Source organism: Tenrec ecaudatus, chromosome 2, assembly GCF_050624435.1.
Source record: "Tenrec ecaudatus isolate mTenEca1 chromosome 2, mTenEca1.hap1, whole genome shotgun sequence".
Taxonomy (NCBI): domain Eukaryota; kingdom Metazoa; phylum Chordata; class Mammalia; order Afrosoricida; family Tenrecidae; genus Tenrec; species Tenrec ecaudatus.
The window spans coordinates 195,088,055-195,105,015 of NC_134531.1; the positions used below are offsets into that span (position 1 = coordinate 195,088,055).

The 16,961-nt window shown below is 42.8% G+C and overlaps 1 protein-coding gene across 4 annotated transcripts in view; it reads left to right on the forward strand.

Moving 5' to 3' along the window:
• Positions 1–12,057, forward strand: part of MAPK9 (mitogen-activated protein kinase 9) — a 69,307-nt gene extending 57,250 nt beyond the window's left edge. For 3 of the 4 annotated variants that reach the window (XM_075542099.1, XM_075542095.1, XM_075542098.1), the window contains exons 8-12: positions 1,702–1,884; positions 4,105–4,229; positions 5,540–5,603; positions 7,269–7,340; positions 8,669–12,057. In XM_075542099.1, the coding sequence (XP_075398214.1) occupies positions 1,702–1,884; positions 4,105–4,229; positions 5,540–5,603; positions 7,269–7,340; positions 8,669–8,811 (587 nt within the window). In that variant the 3' untranslated portion in view covers positions 8,812–12,057. Of the gene's footprint in view, positions 1–1,701; positions 1,885–4,104; positions 4,230–5,539; positions 5,604–7,268; positions 7,341–8,663 lie in introns of all 4 variants that reach the window. The other variant, XM_075542097.1, reaches the window with a different exon arrangement.
• The last annotated feature ends 4,904 nt before the right edge of the window (positions 12,058–16,961 follow it).

Sequence of the window (16,961 nt, forward strand, 5' to 3'; positions counted from 1 at the left end):
TTCCCACCTACTGTCCAGAGGATTCTGACTCATAGTGATAAGGGGTTTGAGACTATACATCTTTCCTGTAGCAGACAGCCTCATCTTTCTCCTGTGGAGTGGCTGGTGGGATTGAGCCACCACCTGTGGTTAGCAACCCATGCTTTTTCCACTGTGTCACCAGGTAAATAAGTAAGCGAAATTAAGGGATCATTCTGGTTTGGTATTTATACATGAAACAGGAATTAAGATTACCTAGAGATTTCAAAATCTGAAAGTCATTTCCCTGAGCAGGTCTGCAGACACATTATTTTGGAAGAACTAAGTCCCTGTGTCTGTACCCACTATTATGTCATGGTGATGTAGTTTAATTTTTCTAAGACATACCTCAATTGATCACTTTTTAAAGTTGCTGTTTGCATGAGTTTTGTCTTTTCTTTTTCTGGCTTGTTTCCTCGTGTATACTTGTTTACAGTTTCAGAATCACTCGCTGTTGTACACACACTGTCCAGTGCCTAACAACCACACTGTGAAATAGGCTGAGCTGATACCAGCTACACTGAACAATAAGGAAGCTGCAATTCCCAGGGAGACTGGCTTTCCTAGTACCTTTGAGTATTTGAAGGCACAGTGAGACTCACACCTAGGTCACGTGCTTTGAAAGAAAATAGAATGCATTGCCTACGTATTACATGGATAGTTGTTGTTCATATCAAGTAAAACGGAATGAAGTCCCTGCGCAGTGCACATGATGGAGTGCTTAACCACTAGCTGAAAAGTTGGCTGTCAAAATCTACCTAGAGGTATCCAGAAGACAGAACTGGTGATCTGCTTACAAAAAGGATCCCAATCCTGTGGAGCAGTTCTTCTCTGCATGCATAAGGTCACCCTGAGTTGAAATCTACCTGTCAGGAACAAACAACAATAACAAACTATTATTGTTCCAATCCCATAGAAAGAGAATGTGGTCTAAGGGGAAAGGAGCAGGTAATGGGATCGGAAGAGTCCAGGGCTCTGGATTTGCCCTTGCCCTAACCATCTTCACACCTGTCCAGTTATACATCATGGGGCCTTGTTTCCCTGGCTGTAAACATTGCAAATTGGATAAGTCTTTCTATTCCTTTCTGCTTTAGAAAGCTGGGAGTCATAGGTGGTTTTACTATGAAAACATATTTCACTTTTGCTTGCTGTAATGTTTTTCTAATTTCATGTTTATATAATCAATACTTCTGTATTATTGTTGGGTGCCATCAGATCCATTTCAGCTCATAACGACTCCATGTGACAATAGAACTACTCCATAGACTTCTTTAGCTATAATCTCTATGGAAATTGACTACCAGTTCTTTGCTCTTCGAGTCATAGGGGCATTTGAACTGCCAACCTTTAGGTTAGTTGCCAAATGCTTAACTGGTCTTTAATCACATGATGAATTAATTTTTATCTAGAGTAGAAAGGCTGATAAACTTCAATATGTTGATTCTAATAAACTGCGATCATAGTTTATGAACTTTCAGGGTATAAGAGATTAAAAAAATAATCTAAAGTTGAAAACCCAAGTTTCTTTTGAATATTACTTCAAAATGCTTCTCTTGGTCTAGTGGGGTATCCCAGTGACTTCTGGATAGGTATGAATATAATTTGAGTTTCTTTGAGTGATGCTACTGCAGGTAATGTAGACATAAGATACTTCAGTTGTGTTTTCCTTAAGAGACCTCTTAGATATTGATCAATGGAATAAAGTTATTGAACAGCTAGGAACACCATCAGCAGATTTCATGAAGAAACTTCAGCCAACTGTGAGGAATTATGTGGAAAACAGACCAAAGTACCCTGGAATCAAATTTGAAGAACTCTTTCCTGATTGGATATTTCCATCGGAATCTGAACGAGATAAAATAAAAAGTAAGATATCATTTATTCTTTTCCTCCCCTGATAACCTAGTCACGCCTTTACTTTCGTATGTTTACACTTCATGTACCTGTCAATGTTAGGAGATAAAGTAGTTGCAACTCTCAACTAAAGTTATTAACTATCTAGAGATTTGATAAAGACATTGTGAAGAGAAAACTGAAAGACTTAGAATCTTGCCCTCAATAAAAAAGCTTAATTTAAGCCTTGGCCAAACTAAAAAATTTTCAAATCAATCTGACTTGTGTTGTTTTCAACAATTAGAATAAAGACAGTTTTCAGATTCAAAGAGCCCGTGATAATTCTAGCCTCCTTGAAGTCAGAAACCATGTTTTAGTAGTTGAACAAAAAGTCCTTTGCTCTCTACCCCTTCTGTCTTTTATTCAAGTGTGATTGTTTAGAGGAAAAAATTCTACTTCTACCTATATTAGTGAGAACTGCCTTCATCAGAAAAGCCCCAGTCACCCCTTTACCTCTACATGTTGTGAACTTCAAGTGTCAAATCCTTAGTGAGCCTCATATTAAATAAGTTATTGAACTTGTTTCATTCCCCCAACTACTGTGTCTAGATTTTTTTCACCTGTCATACAATTTAATCATTCAGTCTTATTAAATTTGTGCAGTCAGGGTCAGGAAAGAAAATGCCCTTGGTCACAACGTCCCTGCTTAGGGCAAACAGCCTTGGCCTAAGGATTAAATTCAGAATAAAGTGGATATAACACACATACTCACACACACACACAAAGATTTGTGCAATCAGTATCACAATCATTTTCAGAATACTTTCTTCTTGCACTCATTGTTGTTTGCTCCCATTTCACCCTATCCTCCCCTGTCATGCCCCTAGTTAATTTTTAATTCAGCTACTATCTCTATGGATTAATCTTGGATTTTATATACAGGAAATCATATGAAACAAAACAGGAAGCATACAAAAACAAAACAAATGACTAGACACAAATAGAAAAACCTCAATAAAAAAGAAAGTAAAAATATTAAAAACTGAAACAACTTTAAAATGGGTCAAAAGGGATATAAAATGATAAGGTGTTACACTTTAGCCTAGCCACTTCTGCCGTAATCTCAACTTGACAATGCTCTGTCTGATAGGCTGTGCACATCACTAGACCATGTTCAAAGGGACAGGGGATTAATCATGTGTGGTCCCTGCAAACATATTGTGGGCTTCCACTGTCATCCATAGCCTTCGCAAGCCAGATGTTCACAATTTAAGCTCTGATACTATTCCCTCCCTCAGATTTAGGTTTTATAATCCTTGAATCAGACGGACTGATGTGCTTCTTTCATGTAGACTTAGTGGATGCCTCATGTAGATGGCCACTGGTTTTAAGACAAGACTGTAAGACCCCAGATGCTATGTTTTCTGATAGCTGGGCACCATCTGGCTTCCTCACCACATTTTGCTATAGCTTCTTACTACTGTCAGTTGTGCTACATGGAACATGGGAGAGCATACATCTGTTTATATTCTCTCTCTCTCTTGTTAGGGGAGGGGGGCCGTGGAGGTAGGGATAGTATATACCTATCCAAGGTATTGCTCTGGGTCATATGGTATTTATCTTCTCAGTTGTTTTGAGTATTGCTATATTGCTTTCCACAATGCTTGTACATATTTATAAGCCCACCAACAGTACATAAGAGTTCCAAACTCTTCCTGCCATTTCCAGCATTTGTTGTTCTCTGGTTTTATTTGGGCTCCCATTGTAGTATAAGATAATATCTCCTTGTTGTTTTGATTTGCATATCCCGAATGGCTGGTGATCCTGAGCATTTCCTCATATGTTTGTTAGCCATTCAAGTGTTGCCCCTTGTGAATTGTCTATTTATGTCATTTTCCTATCTCTTAATTGGATTATTAGTTTGGTTTTTTGGGGTAGTATAGGAGTTGATAAATTTTAGTAATTAGTCTTTTGTCTATTATGTCATCGCTAAATATTTGTTTCTAATCTGTTTGCTCTCATTTAGACTTTTGATGTGCATACATGTTTTATTTTTAATAGGTCCCATTCATCTATTGTGTTTTCCATTGTGTGTGCTCTGTTCTTCTTGAACCTTTCAAAAGAATTTTAAAAGTCCATGTTCTATATTGCCAAATTTGACATTTATCATACTCAGTTTTGTGTTGTGTGATTTCCATTGTTTTCAAGTTAAGATCACTAGTTTATTAATCTAATGTTTGTTTTTCTCCTTAGCAAGCCAAGCCAGAGATTTACTGTCAAAAATGTTAGTGATTGATCCAGATAAACGAATCTCTGTAGACGAAGCATTACGTCACCCATATATCACTGTGTGGTATGACCCTGCTGAGGCAGAAGCAGTAAGTATCTCTTCTGAAAGGGTTTAGAGGTAGAGCAGGAGCCCTATTGGTGTAGTGGTTATACTTTGGGCTGTGATCCACAAGGTCAGCAGTTTGAAACTACCAGCCATTCTACCAGAGAAAGGTGGGCCTTTCTACCCCTATAAAGAGTTACAGTCTCAGAAACTCACAGGGACATTTCTTTTCTGCCCCATAGGGTCGCTATGAGTCAGCATCAACTCTGTGACCGTGAGATTGGTTTGGGTTGGTATATGTAGAAACGCCCAGCTGCTCGGTGGGAGAGAGATGATGGGTACTACTCCTGTAGTTACAGTCTCCGGACCACAGGGACCTTTCCCTGCGCTACAGGGCTGCTGTGAGTCAGCATCACCTTGAAGGCAGTGAGGGTATAGCTGACACTGAGCTAGCTTTGGTTGCATCATCTTATCTAAAACACCCAATCAGGTTCAGAGACTTGCTGGAAATCACAAGTTTATTTATCTTTCCCCAAAGGCATCTGGGTCTCCCCCACTGTCTGTGCCAGGCGATTTCTCCTCCTGAGTTTGGTGTGAGGTACACTGTTCCCAGGAAGCACTCGTGTGAACGACCCTTAGCTACAAGTGAGATGCTAGTGTAGCTTTCTTACTTCATGTCATTGGTGAGACATGTTTTATGTCTTGGCCTATGGATTTGACCACAGTTTAAATCATTGTTTTCTATGAAAAGTATCTGATTGACAACATCAGCCTTATAAGCAAACTTTTGGAATGGTCCATTTCTGAGTTAGGATTCGGTGTGGGTCAAGTGTAAACCTGAGCTGTGCTCTTGGAGGGGACTTGGCACCCCTGCACTCCCGGCACAGCACCATGGCCATGGCAATGGCCCCAGCAGAGCTTTAGCTGAGGCCCGTGGTGATGTCTAATTGCCCAAAGGGAAGTGTCTTTCCACAGGTTTTGAAGTCATGTAATTATTAAGAGCAATATACTGTCCCTATTTATTTGATATTTTTCATAATTGTTTTGGTGCTGTAACTGATGTAATAACATATTTATAAAAAAGGGGGGAAAGAATGCCCTGCTGACTTCAAGGTTAGTGGTTCAGCCCACCAACTGCTCCGAGGGAGAGAGATGAAGCTGACTGCTCCTATAAAGATGTATGACCTCAGAAGCCTTGTATAGGGTGGCTGAGAATTGGAAGCAACTTGAGAGCAATGGTTGGTTATTGAATGACGCTAATGTCACATGATATGTAGATTAGAAGGCTTCGTTCTTTTCCTTTTTGAACACTGTTATTTTTTGAGCTGTTGACTTTACGTGTCTTTTCAATTTTAGCCACCACCTCAGATTTATGATGCTCAATTGGAAGAAAGAGAACATGCCATAGAAGAATGGAAAGGTAAAGACTGAGATTGTTCTGATGCCAATCGAGAGCATTTGTTGTAATTCCCATAAAGCAGAGGCTTGTACCTTTTTGCCAGTGGCCTTCTTAGAAGAGGGACGAGAGACCATGCAGCCCCTTTCTCCATTCTTTTCCCCTTTTGGAGGAGAAAAAGAGGATTGAAAGATAACAGACCCAGAGAGCCGCATTTATTATGAATTAGAGGAAAATAAGGCTTTTTGATGTGATTTTTCACTATCAAGTATTGCCAAACTGAACTCAGTAATCCTTTCCCACTTACCTTGCTTGATAGGCCAGATCAGGCGTCCTCAAACCTCAGCCTCCGAGGACATTTATCCGGCCCGCCAGGTTTTTGCCCCGTTTGTTTTTTTACTTCAAAATAAGATATGCGCAGTGTGCAGAGGAATTTGTTCATAGTTTGTTTGTTTTTTTAACTATAGTCCGGCCCTCCAACAGTCTGAGAGACAGTGAACTGGTCCCTGTTTAAAAAGTTTGAGGGCCCTGCTCCAGACAGTCGTTTCTGCTCCAGCCCAGGGCAACTCCATGGGTCTGAGCGGGTTTTCGGTAGCTGAGTTCTTGAAAGCCTTTCTTCCCAGGACCATCTGGGTAGCTAGAACGCACAGCTTTCACTGCTGCATGCACTCGCCATAGCACCATGCAGGCACTCGCGGCTTGATGACAGCTGGTAAATGATTTGCGTCACCCCAGTCCACAGCCTGCATGTTATCTGTAAAGGTCCCGTGTGAGCAGACATGGAGGAGCCAGGGCTGAGGAGTAGTGAGGGAACTTCTGCTTGTATTTTAAGACTTGGAGTTTTATGTATGTTTTAAAATCTAATTCTCTTTGGAAATTGTAGATCAAAATCAAACAAAAGGTATTTTAGTACCTACTATAGCACTGACCAAATGACCCACAGCAAAGTCAGTTGGCGATGACGAGGTTGAATGAAAGGCAGCACCCGTAGCAATTGGGGACCATGACCAGTGCAAGCACCCATTACCTACATGCGTACACACTCAGGGTACTGCCAGCAGCACACTCCATTGGCAAGATGCCCCCAGCTCTTAAGTCGGGTCTGCTTTTTGTTCATGAATATAAAAATTTGAAGAACTTCTGGTAACTTACTTCGCATCTACTTAATTTTGTTCTTAAAAATGCAAGTTGACAAAAAGACTTAGCTGTTTGGATTAATTTCTTTCCTGACAAGAACAGCTTAAAACTCACAGAGGATCCTGGCTACATCTAGAGAAGCAGGGTAATGATAGGCAGACATGTGAGAGTGGATGTGGAAACATCAAGGACTTTGAGAGTAGCAAGGACATCATGCTTCCTACTTAAAACCACCTAAAAGACAAGACTTTCTACTCCTGGAAAGAGTTCATCCTGGAAACCCACAGGTGTACTGCTCTGTCCTAATGGGACACTGTGAGTCGGAATCAACTCTATGCAGTGTTTGTTGCTTGGTTTTGAGTGGATTCAGACCAACCTGTGTTGGGTTGTTTGGATGTGTCGGGTCCAGTTAGGCTATCTGACTAGATGAGTGTGTACCACATTTGAAAGTAAATGCCACAGTTCCCTTACAGTGGCACAGTGGAATGGGGAACAGCTTGTAGAGCTGTAAAGAACTGATCAGGAATTCTTAACCTGCATTTCTATTTGAAGAGCTAATTTACAAAGAAGTAATGGATTGGGAAGAAAGAAGCAAGAATGGTGTTGTAAAAGACCAGCCTTCAGGTTAGTGATTGCTTTAATTGTTTGGCTGCCTAATGTTTCTCTTCCTCTATCCAAGTTTTAGAACTAGCAACAGCATGTTAAATGCCTGTTTGACCATGGGGATTTGGAGGCCCCATGTGTTTGGGTGGTACGTGTGTGTGTGTGTGACCCCTGGTGGCGGAGGTGGCCAAACATTTTATTGTGTGCCAGGCTCCAAACTAACAGCATTATAAGCATTGCTTGTTGGGTCACAGCCCCCCAACTGCTCATAGCTCCATTTGTAGACGTAAGCATCCCTTTCTTTGTACTGCCCCATCCTGTTCAGCAGTGGAATGCCTCACTGCTGTGCCTCCAGGGCTCCTTTGTATCCTTATTGGTGATGGATGGCTCTCTGTATTAGGCTTTGGGCTCCTAACTACAAAATTGGCAGTTCAACCCCACTGGTCACTCTACAGAAGAAAGGTGAGGCTGCTGCTCCTCTACAGATGTCCAGTCTTGAAACCCTATAAAAGGTCACTATGAGTTGGAATGAACTCGATGGCAGTGGGGTTATCATATCAGTGATAGTTATGACTATCATAATCTACCTACTTATGAAAGAAAATTAGTTTTTCACTTCCTCTCTTACTGGTAAGAAAAACACACCAGAAAATGTAGATTATACTGATTATGTCTTACTTGTCATGAGATAATAAAACACCAGTGAGAATTTAGGCGCTTGGTTTTAACAACCAAATTTCAGACTGCAGACACTGACCTCTGAGAGCTTGGTATTTTGGATTTGCTCAGACCAGGCTAAAATTTAGATCATAGGAAATGGGAGTTTCATTGACCTTAAATGATTAAATTGTCAGTTTCCTGGATTCTTTGAATAAACATCACGTGAACAAGGAGCCCCCACGTCTTTTTCTTTTTTGGTATTCGCTCCTTATTCAGAGCTGTTTTTAATTGCAGAAGACTTTTTCGAAGGCTGATGCTTTTTTTCTCATTAGACCTAGTGTTTATGGTTGGACTTGAAATGTATGACGAGACTTGACTCCTAGCTGGGCTTTAGCTTTTTGCACTACTGATAATTTTCAGAGAAATTCAACAACTTTCCATGTCTAGTCCCTGTGAGGAAAAGCAGAATGCAGTAAAGAAAGAGAGAGTTCAAGTCCAGATTCTGAGCCTAAAGAAAGACTCGAGGAAAAGTTAAAAATACATAGTTGACTAACTCTCTGTTCATACTACTGATTAGGATGGTGAGGCTGCAGACGGACAGAGCCGAAAAAATGGCCTTAAGTTTCATTGCCTGGAATTACAGCGGTGTCTTGCCTCAGATTTTATGATATTTGGTTTTCTTAGCACAGATGCAGCAGTAAGTAGCAACGCCACTCCTTCTCAGTCATCATCTATCAACGACATTTCATCCATGTCCACTGAGCAGACATTGGCCTCAGATACCGACAGCAGCCTTGATGCCTCGACGGGACCCCTGGAAGGTTGTCGATGATCAGTTAAAAGCAGCAGACTCATCGCCAGTGAAGGAACTCTCACTTCCGTGGGCCTGCACGGCTTGGAAGTTGATGGAACCAAATAAAGAAGCTCCATGTTCTGCATGTAAGAAACACAATGCCTTGCCCTTACTCAGTTCTCCTAGGATTGCCTGCTTAGATTATAAAACGAGGCAGATTATGTCTGAAGAAAAACATGCAAGCCAAACTTTTAGAGATTTTGTTCAAGGTCATTTCAGGTGAGCAATTAGAATAGATGAAAAAACAAATTGCCATTATTTGGTGATAGTAGTGACAATTTCTCATCATCAGTCTCTGTGTAGATTTCAGTGCATGTGACCACAGATGCGTGCTTGGTCTTGCCCACCCAGCACTCTGAAAAATCAGTATTTATGCCAAAAAAAATCCTCCAGGTAGTACTGCTTCTAGATTTCCCTCTTAATCCTCTCAAGTAATTTGGTGTCTGTCCAGAAAAAAACAACAACTAGATCTCTGTGTGTTAATTGGCCATCATCATATTGTCACACCTCACCCTCTTTTGTGTCATCATGACTCTCTTGTATTTCTGATGAAAAGGAATATCTATTCAATAAATAATATCTAACTTTTTTTTCATTTGTGATCTTTTGGGCTGAGAATTAGCACTGCTAAAACCAAGACACTTATATATACTCTTTCTTCCTCTAGATTATCTTGAACTGAGATGATTTGTCAATTTAGCATTACTGCATGATAGAATTTAAGTTTTGATATGTACTGCAGAAGACAAGCACACCTTCCAAATCTTCTCCACCTTCCCTCTTATTTCTTATTCTTCAGGACTTATTTTTCATTTAAAATACTGCCTAGAACTTTACCTTCTTTATTCGGCACATAACACTCCTTATCTCAATATAATGATGGCAAATAGAGCCCTGAGCCCATCACCTGATGCTAGAGTAGAATTTCGCAAAATAATCGCTACAAATGATCACAGCCATTTGTGAAGTGCTTGCTTTGAGGCCTGGTTGCCTGGTCAGGTAAGCGTTGGACTGCTAATTACAGGGTTGGTGGCTCAAACCCACCAGCTGCTCCACGGGAGAAAGATGAGGCTATCTGCTCTTGGAAAAATTTACAGCCTCAGAAACCCTCTGTATGTAAGGGTGACAAGAGTCAGAATCGACTTAATGGCAGTGGGTTTTTGGTGCCTTTGAGGTAGAGTCTGGACTGAGTCCTTTGCTCACTTTACATATTTAAGGTAAACTACATGGTTGAACAAGGCATCGTTTCCCTTTTCTAATACAACACCCTATTCAATTTTATTTCTCTTCTGAAAGAAACCAAGTTAGGAATAAATCCCCCTTTAGTTCATTTTAGGAAGCAAGGCTGGTGTGGAGTGCCTGTTTGTCCTTATATAGCACTTGTGGGGACACTCCTGGTCCCCAAGAGAAAGCTCTTCAGAGAGAGGAGGAGGAGGAAGTAGCCCAAAGAGTAGTGATCAACTAGGGACTGTTTTATGATTTAAAACTGCTCACCTGAAATTGATACTTTCAGACTTGTTGCTGTGTAAATGATTCAAAAGTCATGAAGCTACTGAGTGTTTACATGTCATCGCAGAAATGGAGCTACAGTGATCACATTTCAGTTCCCTGTGCTCGCAGTGTTTTTCCTTTGAGCTTGTTTTGTTACAGGTTCATATCTTGTGTTTAATTATTTTGGACACTATTTGTTTAATGTTCTAAAGAATGTATTCTGATGAGGGATTTTGATAAAGTTTATTATAAATACTATCTAAGATAATATGATTCTCTCTGCACCAGTTGTATCTGATTGGTTGGTCTTAGCACTGTAAACTAGAATCCTTGATGAACAAAATTAATATTGAAATAAGAAATCATTTCTATTATATCGTTAGACACATTTCTAGTAAAAAAATGGAAATACTAACTTGGAATGAGGTAGAATCACCTCTTGTGATTTGGGATTACTTTGGCCTTGAGGGCCTGGTGGTACAGTAGTTCAGGAAGGTATCACTGTACACATATAAACAACTTAAAATTGCCTTCTTTCTAACACATATTCTTTTAAAAGACTATACTAAATCTGTCTTTAAAAGGAAAAACAAAGAAAGGGGAGATTTTTTTTAACTGTCTTGATCTGCCCCGAGAGCTGCATCCGTGCAGCAGAACCCCGGTAATGAGAGGCTCGAGCCCCTCACCAGAAGACCTTGGGTAAGCGGAGTGATGTGCCCACGGGGGGGCTGGGGGGGCGGGTACTCACGTGCTCTGCCACGCTCCTAGGTGGGCCTGCTCCCATGAATGAAACTGTGTTGGCCGGCAGGTAGTCAAGACTGCCTCCCATCAGAGGGAGGTGAGTGCACCTGGGAAAGGCCACCGGGCTGGAGACTGTCTCAGGGCAGTGCCTCGCCAGTTTCAGGACCCTCTCCTCTGGGTTCCGAGTGGTCATGACCCTGGTGCAGTGCGCGTGGTTTCAAATTGACCTGTGCGGATAAAAGGTGACAGTGGGTAAAGAACTGAAAAATGTGCTCAACTTTTTCATCTTTTCTATTTTATTTTTGTAATTTATATTGTACACGACCCTTGGAAGTAACTATTTTGGACATGTATTTTTATAAACCAGGTAATTTATTATTAACCTGGAATTTGGGCAAGGTTTGTTTGGTTTACTGACCTAATTTTTCAGTCCCAAAGGAAATGACTGCCTCCTCTGTGGCGAGCCCCGGTGTCCAGGCAAGGTCCAGAGAGCAGGCCGCCCCGAGAGACTGTGAGAGCATGTAGAGGGGGTGCGCACCACCTTTGGTCCTGGAGGAGGCAGGAAACAAGGCTCTGCTCTGACCTTTGGAATGTGAAGTTCGGAGCCCAGGGTTGGAGGGAAAAGCCCTCTGCAGGACCCGTAGCTGACATCCAGAATCGGTAGTGGAAACACTTGAGTGGGATGCTGGTTTAATCAGGATCTGATGCTGTGCAAATCATGTTAAGTATGGGTGAGTTCACCTGGTTGATTTTGCCGTAATCCTTCAGTATTCATACTGGCAGTAAATTAGGTGTGACCTCTCAGATTGCAGTATCTCAAAAGTAACATTGCCTAAGTTTTTATAATAAAAGATATGATGTGTGTTTTGGTTGGTGAAAATAATAGAGACTACATTTTAAATGAAATGTATAGCATGTCCAATTTTTGTGTGTTTTTAAGTGCCCCTTGACTGTATTTCTATGTCACCATCTCTGATTACAGATTTAACATGAGCACGGCGTTATGTTGGTGTGTCGTGATTTCAGTCACCACTATCCGGTGCTACTTGAACAGAAATGCCGCAGTGGGCGGCCTTAACAAACAGACTGGTGTTCTCAGTGACTGGAGGCGAGATACCTGAATTTGAGGTGCCAGCTCCCTCTGTCACATATGAGGAAAAGTCTGGGTCTCTGTAGCTTCTGCTCCTACATGGTCTTCTTGCGGCTCGGGTCTCTCTTCTCCCCATCTCCTGCTGTCAGGTGTAATCTCTTTCATACCTAAAAGCATGGCTCAGAACACGGCGGACACTGATCCTGCCTTATTAACAGAACATGCCATCCGTTTCCAAATGGGGTTGGAACCACAGGCATAGAGGTTAGGATTTACAACCTATTGTAGGGGAACACAGTTCAACCCATGCATACCAGCAGTGCTGTCAGTCTTAAAGCAAAAAGCATTTCTCTGTTATATTCTCTGGCTGAAAATATTCTGTGAATTTCTGAATTCGATTTTCCATAAACAATGGCAGTGAATTTTCACTTCAAAAAAACGTGCAAATGCAAAATTGAATACCGAGGATATCATCACTGTTTTCTCACAGAGTATGAGACTCACCCAGTGAACCGTTACTTTCACTACATAGAGGACCCCTGACTGCAAAGTGACTATGCATTGGGCTACGCACCACAAGGCCAGCAGTTCAAAACCTACAGCTCCTCCTTGGCAGAAGGATAAGGCTTTCTACTCCTATAAAGAGTTATAGTCTCAGAGTCCCACAGGGACAGTTTGACCCTGCCCTACACGACCACAGAGAATCGGGATCTCCTGGACGGCAGTGGGATTTGTCCCCCTTAAGCCCACTAATGGATCCTGTGGTTCTGTGCATAAGATGAACCACTTCCACTTCCTGTCTGGTTCTGACGCACTGTAGGATGTTTGAAACTTGAAATCCCAGGAGTAGCTGAATTTCTTTTCTCTGCATGAGAAGGACTGGGTCCTTCTAGATTCTAGTTATCCAGAACATTCATCTTATTTGAAAAAAAAGTTGTAGGAAAATGTTTGATTATGGTCTGAGTTTCATGGCTTTGTCTTACCTCCCTCCCCACGTGCAAGGTTGACAGTACTACGATGCGTAATACTCGTGGACTGAAATGATACGTGGAGGGCTTGGGGGTTTGGGGGGGTTGGTGAGAAGATGCTGAGGGTTAATACTTCACAATAACTCCATACCAGAAATACTTAGCACTGGCCCTTTGACTCAATAAGGTAGTCATTTAAATTTTGTTTTGTTTTAAATCAGAAAAGTTGTTCACCTTCAGTAATCCAGTGACAGTATTCAGTCGCATCTCCATCAAGGCATTTTCTGCCCACATCCAGGATTTAAGGGGATACAACTGTCACAGCTTTTGGGGACTTGTCACAGGCTGGGACCACGTGCTCCTTCACAGATGGCTAGACTAAGGCTTCGGGGACAAAGGGGCATGTTGGGCAAGGGTATTTGTTACTGACATTTTTAGTTTGGTATTTATTATAGGATAAGAAGGAAATTGAAAACCTTCTCATGTGATCTCAATGTCCCCCCACCTAGCGCATCAGGGAGGAGACTGCAGTGGCAGAAAGGAGAGCGGGAGACCCTGTCTCCATCCTGCGTGCTGCCTGCCACGCATTCGTGCAAATCTCCCTCTTCCCTCCCTTTGAGAATCGAATGAAAACTAGGCTCCTCTCCCTGGAAAAATACAGTTCGGAATTTGTCAAACTTCCAAAGGACTCAGAGACCTCAGTGGATACCATGGGAAGGGCCCCTTTCTCACAGGAGCTACTAGATAGATGCTCCATGTTTTGGAGGGAACCCGAGCCTGCTCTCTGCTCACCTTTTTTGCTCTCAGAGGTTCGACGCCTGGGCACACGGACCGCGGGGTGAGTAGGGAAGTCTTCAGTCTTCACTCTGACTTGAGCATTCTGTACCTTTGGGTTCTTTTCTTTTCAACTAGTACTGCTTGGTTTTTACTTGATTTTACTAGGGTTCCAGACAATTTCATTAACACAACTTTGGATGGCTCTCCCTTTCAAAAGTTGTTTTTTTTAGGTATTTTTAAAAAATGAAATAGCTCTTTAAAGATCTATTAAAGATCTTCTGGGGGGAAAATGAGGATCAAAGATCTTGTGAGAAAAACGGAGTATTTGTGTGGCAGCATTTGTCTGTGGCTGTTCGTGCCTTAATATGCTCAGAGATGGTTAACGAGTAGTACTTGATAAAAGAAATGCATAGAGCACAATTCAGGGGCTCAGCCTCTTCTACCCTCCCCCAGCCCTGCCGCCCACCCTCTTCCGCACTCCCACACCGTCGCCCACCCTGCAGCAGCCTTACCTTGTGGGCCCAGGGGCATGTGCCTCACCCTGCAATGATCTCTGTCTCACACATCTTCAGGTTCTCTCTCTGCTCCATTGTTCCAGACCTTTCTGTCAGCCATATTAAAATGGAAAGCTGACGAAGCCTCTCGTAAGTATTGAAGAGAGAAACTAAAATTGAGGAGAAATTACACCCATCTTGTCCCCTGCGTTAGTCTGGGTAGACTAGAGAAACAAATTCATAGACACTCAGATGTGTGTAAGAAAGAGCTTTACTCAAAGAGCAATTGTGCATTAAAAAAGCGTCCCAGCCCAGTCCAGATCCAGTTCATAAGTCTGATATTAGCCCACATGTCCAATACCAATCTATAAAGTCCTCTTCAGGCTCACGAAACACATGCAATGACGCTGAATGCTGGAAGACCACAGGCCAGTGGGTGGAAAGTCTTGTGGAATTCAGTGGTGTTGTAAGCATCTCAGCGCTGGCAGGGGTCTCCGAGTGGTTTCTCCAGCTCCCAGGGCTCTAGCGTAGCTCCATGTGTCTTGTCAGAAGGAATGTCTCACAGGGGAGGGAGTGGCATGAGTCCGCCTCAAGCGAGCTATTTATCTCCATGCCTCCAAATGAGGTCATCAAGCTGTCACCTGATAGGCTAAACTCCACCCATTCACTATTAAGTCTCAAATTGACAACAGGTTATGTAACTGCCACATCCCTGCATCCAGGGATGACCCGCAACACGTTCACACAGAGGATCTCTTTCAGATTTTTTATGGGCGTGAGCACATCCATATGGTGGGGCTTGTTTTCTTTTTTTGCCAAATGGAGGTTGCGCCGGACATGCATTTTATAACCTGCTTTCCCCCCTGTTAGTTAATGACTGCCAACTTCCAGACATGACGCACATTTGCGCATTGGCCCGGTGATTCCCCCAGTGTGCGTGGAACCTTCTATATAGCTGGCTGGGGTGCCCAGGCAGGACCCAGGGTTTTTAAAGCTTCTGTGTTCTGGCAGCCACCTCCTTCCGTCTCAGTTCCCCATGACACCACTTGGGGACTGTTCTAGCAGACTGCTCCGTGGAAAGTGCGTCTGGCGCTGTGGCTGTCCCATGAGACCTCACTTGCTCCTGCTCCCATCTCCAGCATGTACTGGACTCGAACGATCAAAAGATGCATGCGCGTGTTTTGGTTATGATCCAATTAAGTAATGTGTAGGGTCACTATGAGCCAGAATTGGCCGGATGGCGGTGCATTTTTTTTGTTTATCTTTTATATTAAATCACACCAGAGGTATTTAATCACTCCAATATGCTGAACGATGCCAAAGTCAGCTCCTGGGTCAGGGTGATGATTGTCTGCTCCATCAGAGTTAGATTTTCATCCTTGTGACTGGAAGGTCACCTAAACGTGCTTGCGTGGGGCTTGTCCCACCCACCATGTAGCTTACGCTGAGCTCGCTGGGTATGCTCAGCCGATAGGGCCACTGCCGGATGACTGAGTTCCTGAGGGATTGTGGAGAATCGAGTGCTGGCTTTCCCTCTACGATTCCCTTGAAGTCACTCGCTGGCTGCCTGGTGGCCCTGTGGTACCGCTCCCGACTCAAAGGCAGGGCCATGGTCTCATTCTTTCTCTCAGCTGCCAGTGTTCAAAGGAGGTTATGGTGTATTCGCTGCCTCAAATGATAACAGGAGCACTAGTGCAGCAGTGGTTACACATTAGCCTGCGACCCCCATCGCAATTCGAAGCCACCAGCAGCTAGTTACAGTCTCGGAAACCCGCAGGGGGCGCTGTGGGTCAGCCTGGACTCCATGGCAGGGGTTGGTTATTTAAAAGGCATCGGGCTTTCCTGGCATCATTTTTCTTTGAGTCCCACTGTTAGCAGGCAGACTTTCAGTAAGACACTGCTTCCAGTCATGCTTTTTAAGGCTTAAACTGCCCTAAATGGGGTTGCGGGAAGCTTTCTAAAGTTGACTCCTCGGTCCTTTTGACTGACCTCAGGATTTTTTTACTTCTTATTTTGGAATAACATCCGATTGACGGGAAAGTTGTCAAAATCATACAAAGGCTTGTACTGTGACTGTACAGTAAGTCTCCGGCTTACAACAACTCTGCTAGCAGGACCACTCAGCTCACACACTCCGTTAAGATCATGGAAATTTGCCCTCACTTTCAAATGGTTAAACCAGCCCCTTCAAAAATAGAACCGAACCCACCACCAGTGGGTTGATTCCAGCTCAGTAGTGATCCTTTATAGGATTTCTGAGGTGGTAAATCTTTCTTGGAGGAGAGATCCACTCCTGAGTGTTATTGGTGGCTTTGAAGGGGAGACTGTGCAGTTAGCAGCCCAATGCTAAAACCCACAGCCCCACCAGGGCTCCTTGCAAGCCATCAGGTGTGGCCTGAGGGGCCCACCAGGAATAAGGAGGCACCCTATTCCTCAGGAACTCTCAAGTCTTTATGGGTTTACTGCCAGGATACAGGACAAGGGCCAAATCTTTCTTTAGGTGAAACCAAAATCCTTGTTAAACACATGCATATATGTGTATAAACATATACATACATTGTCATTCAC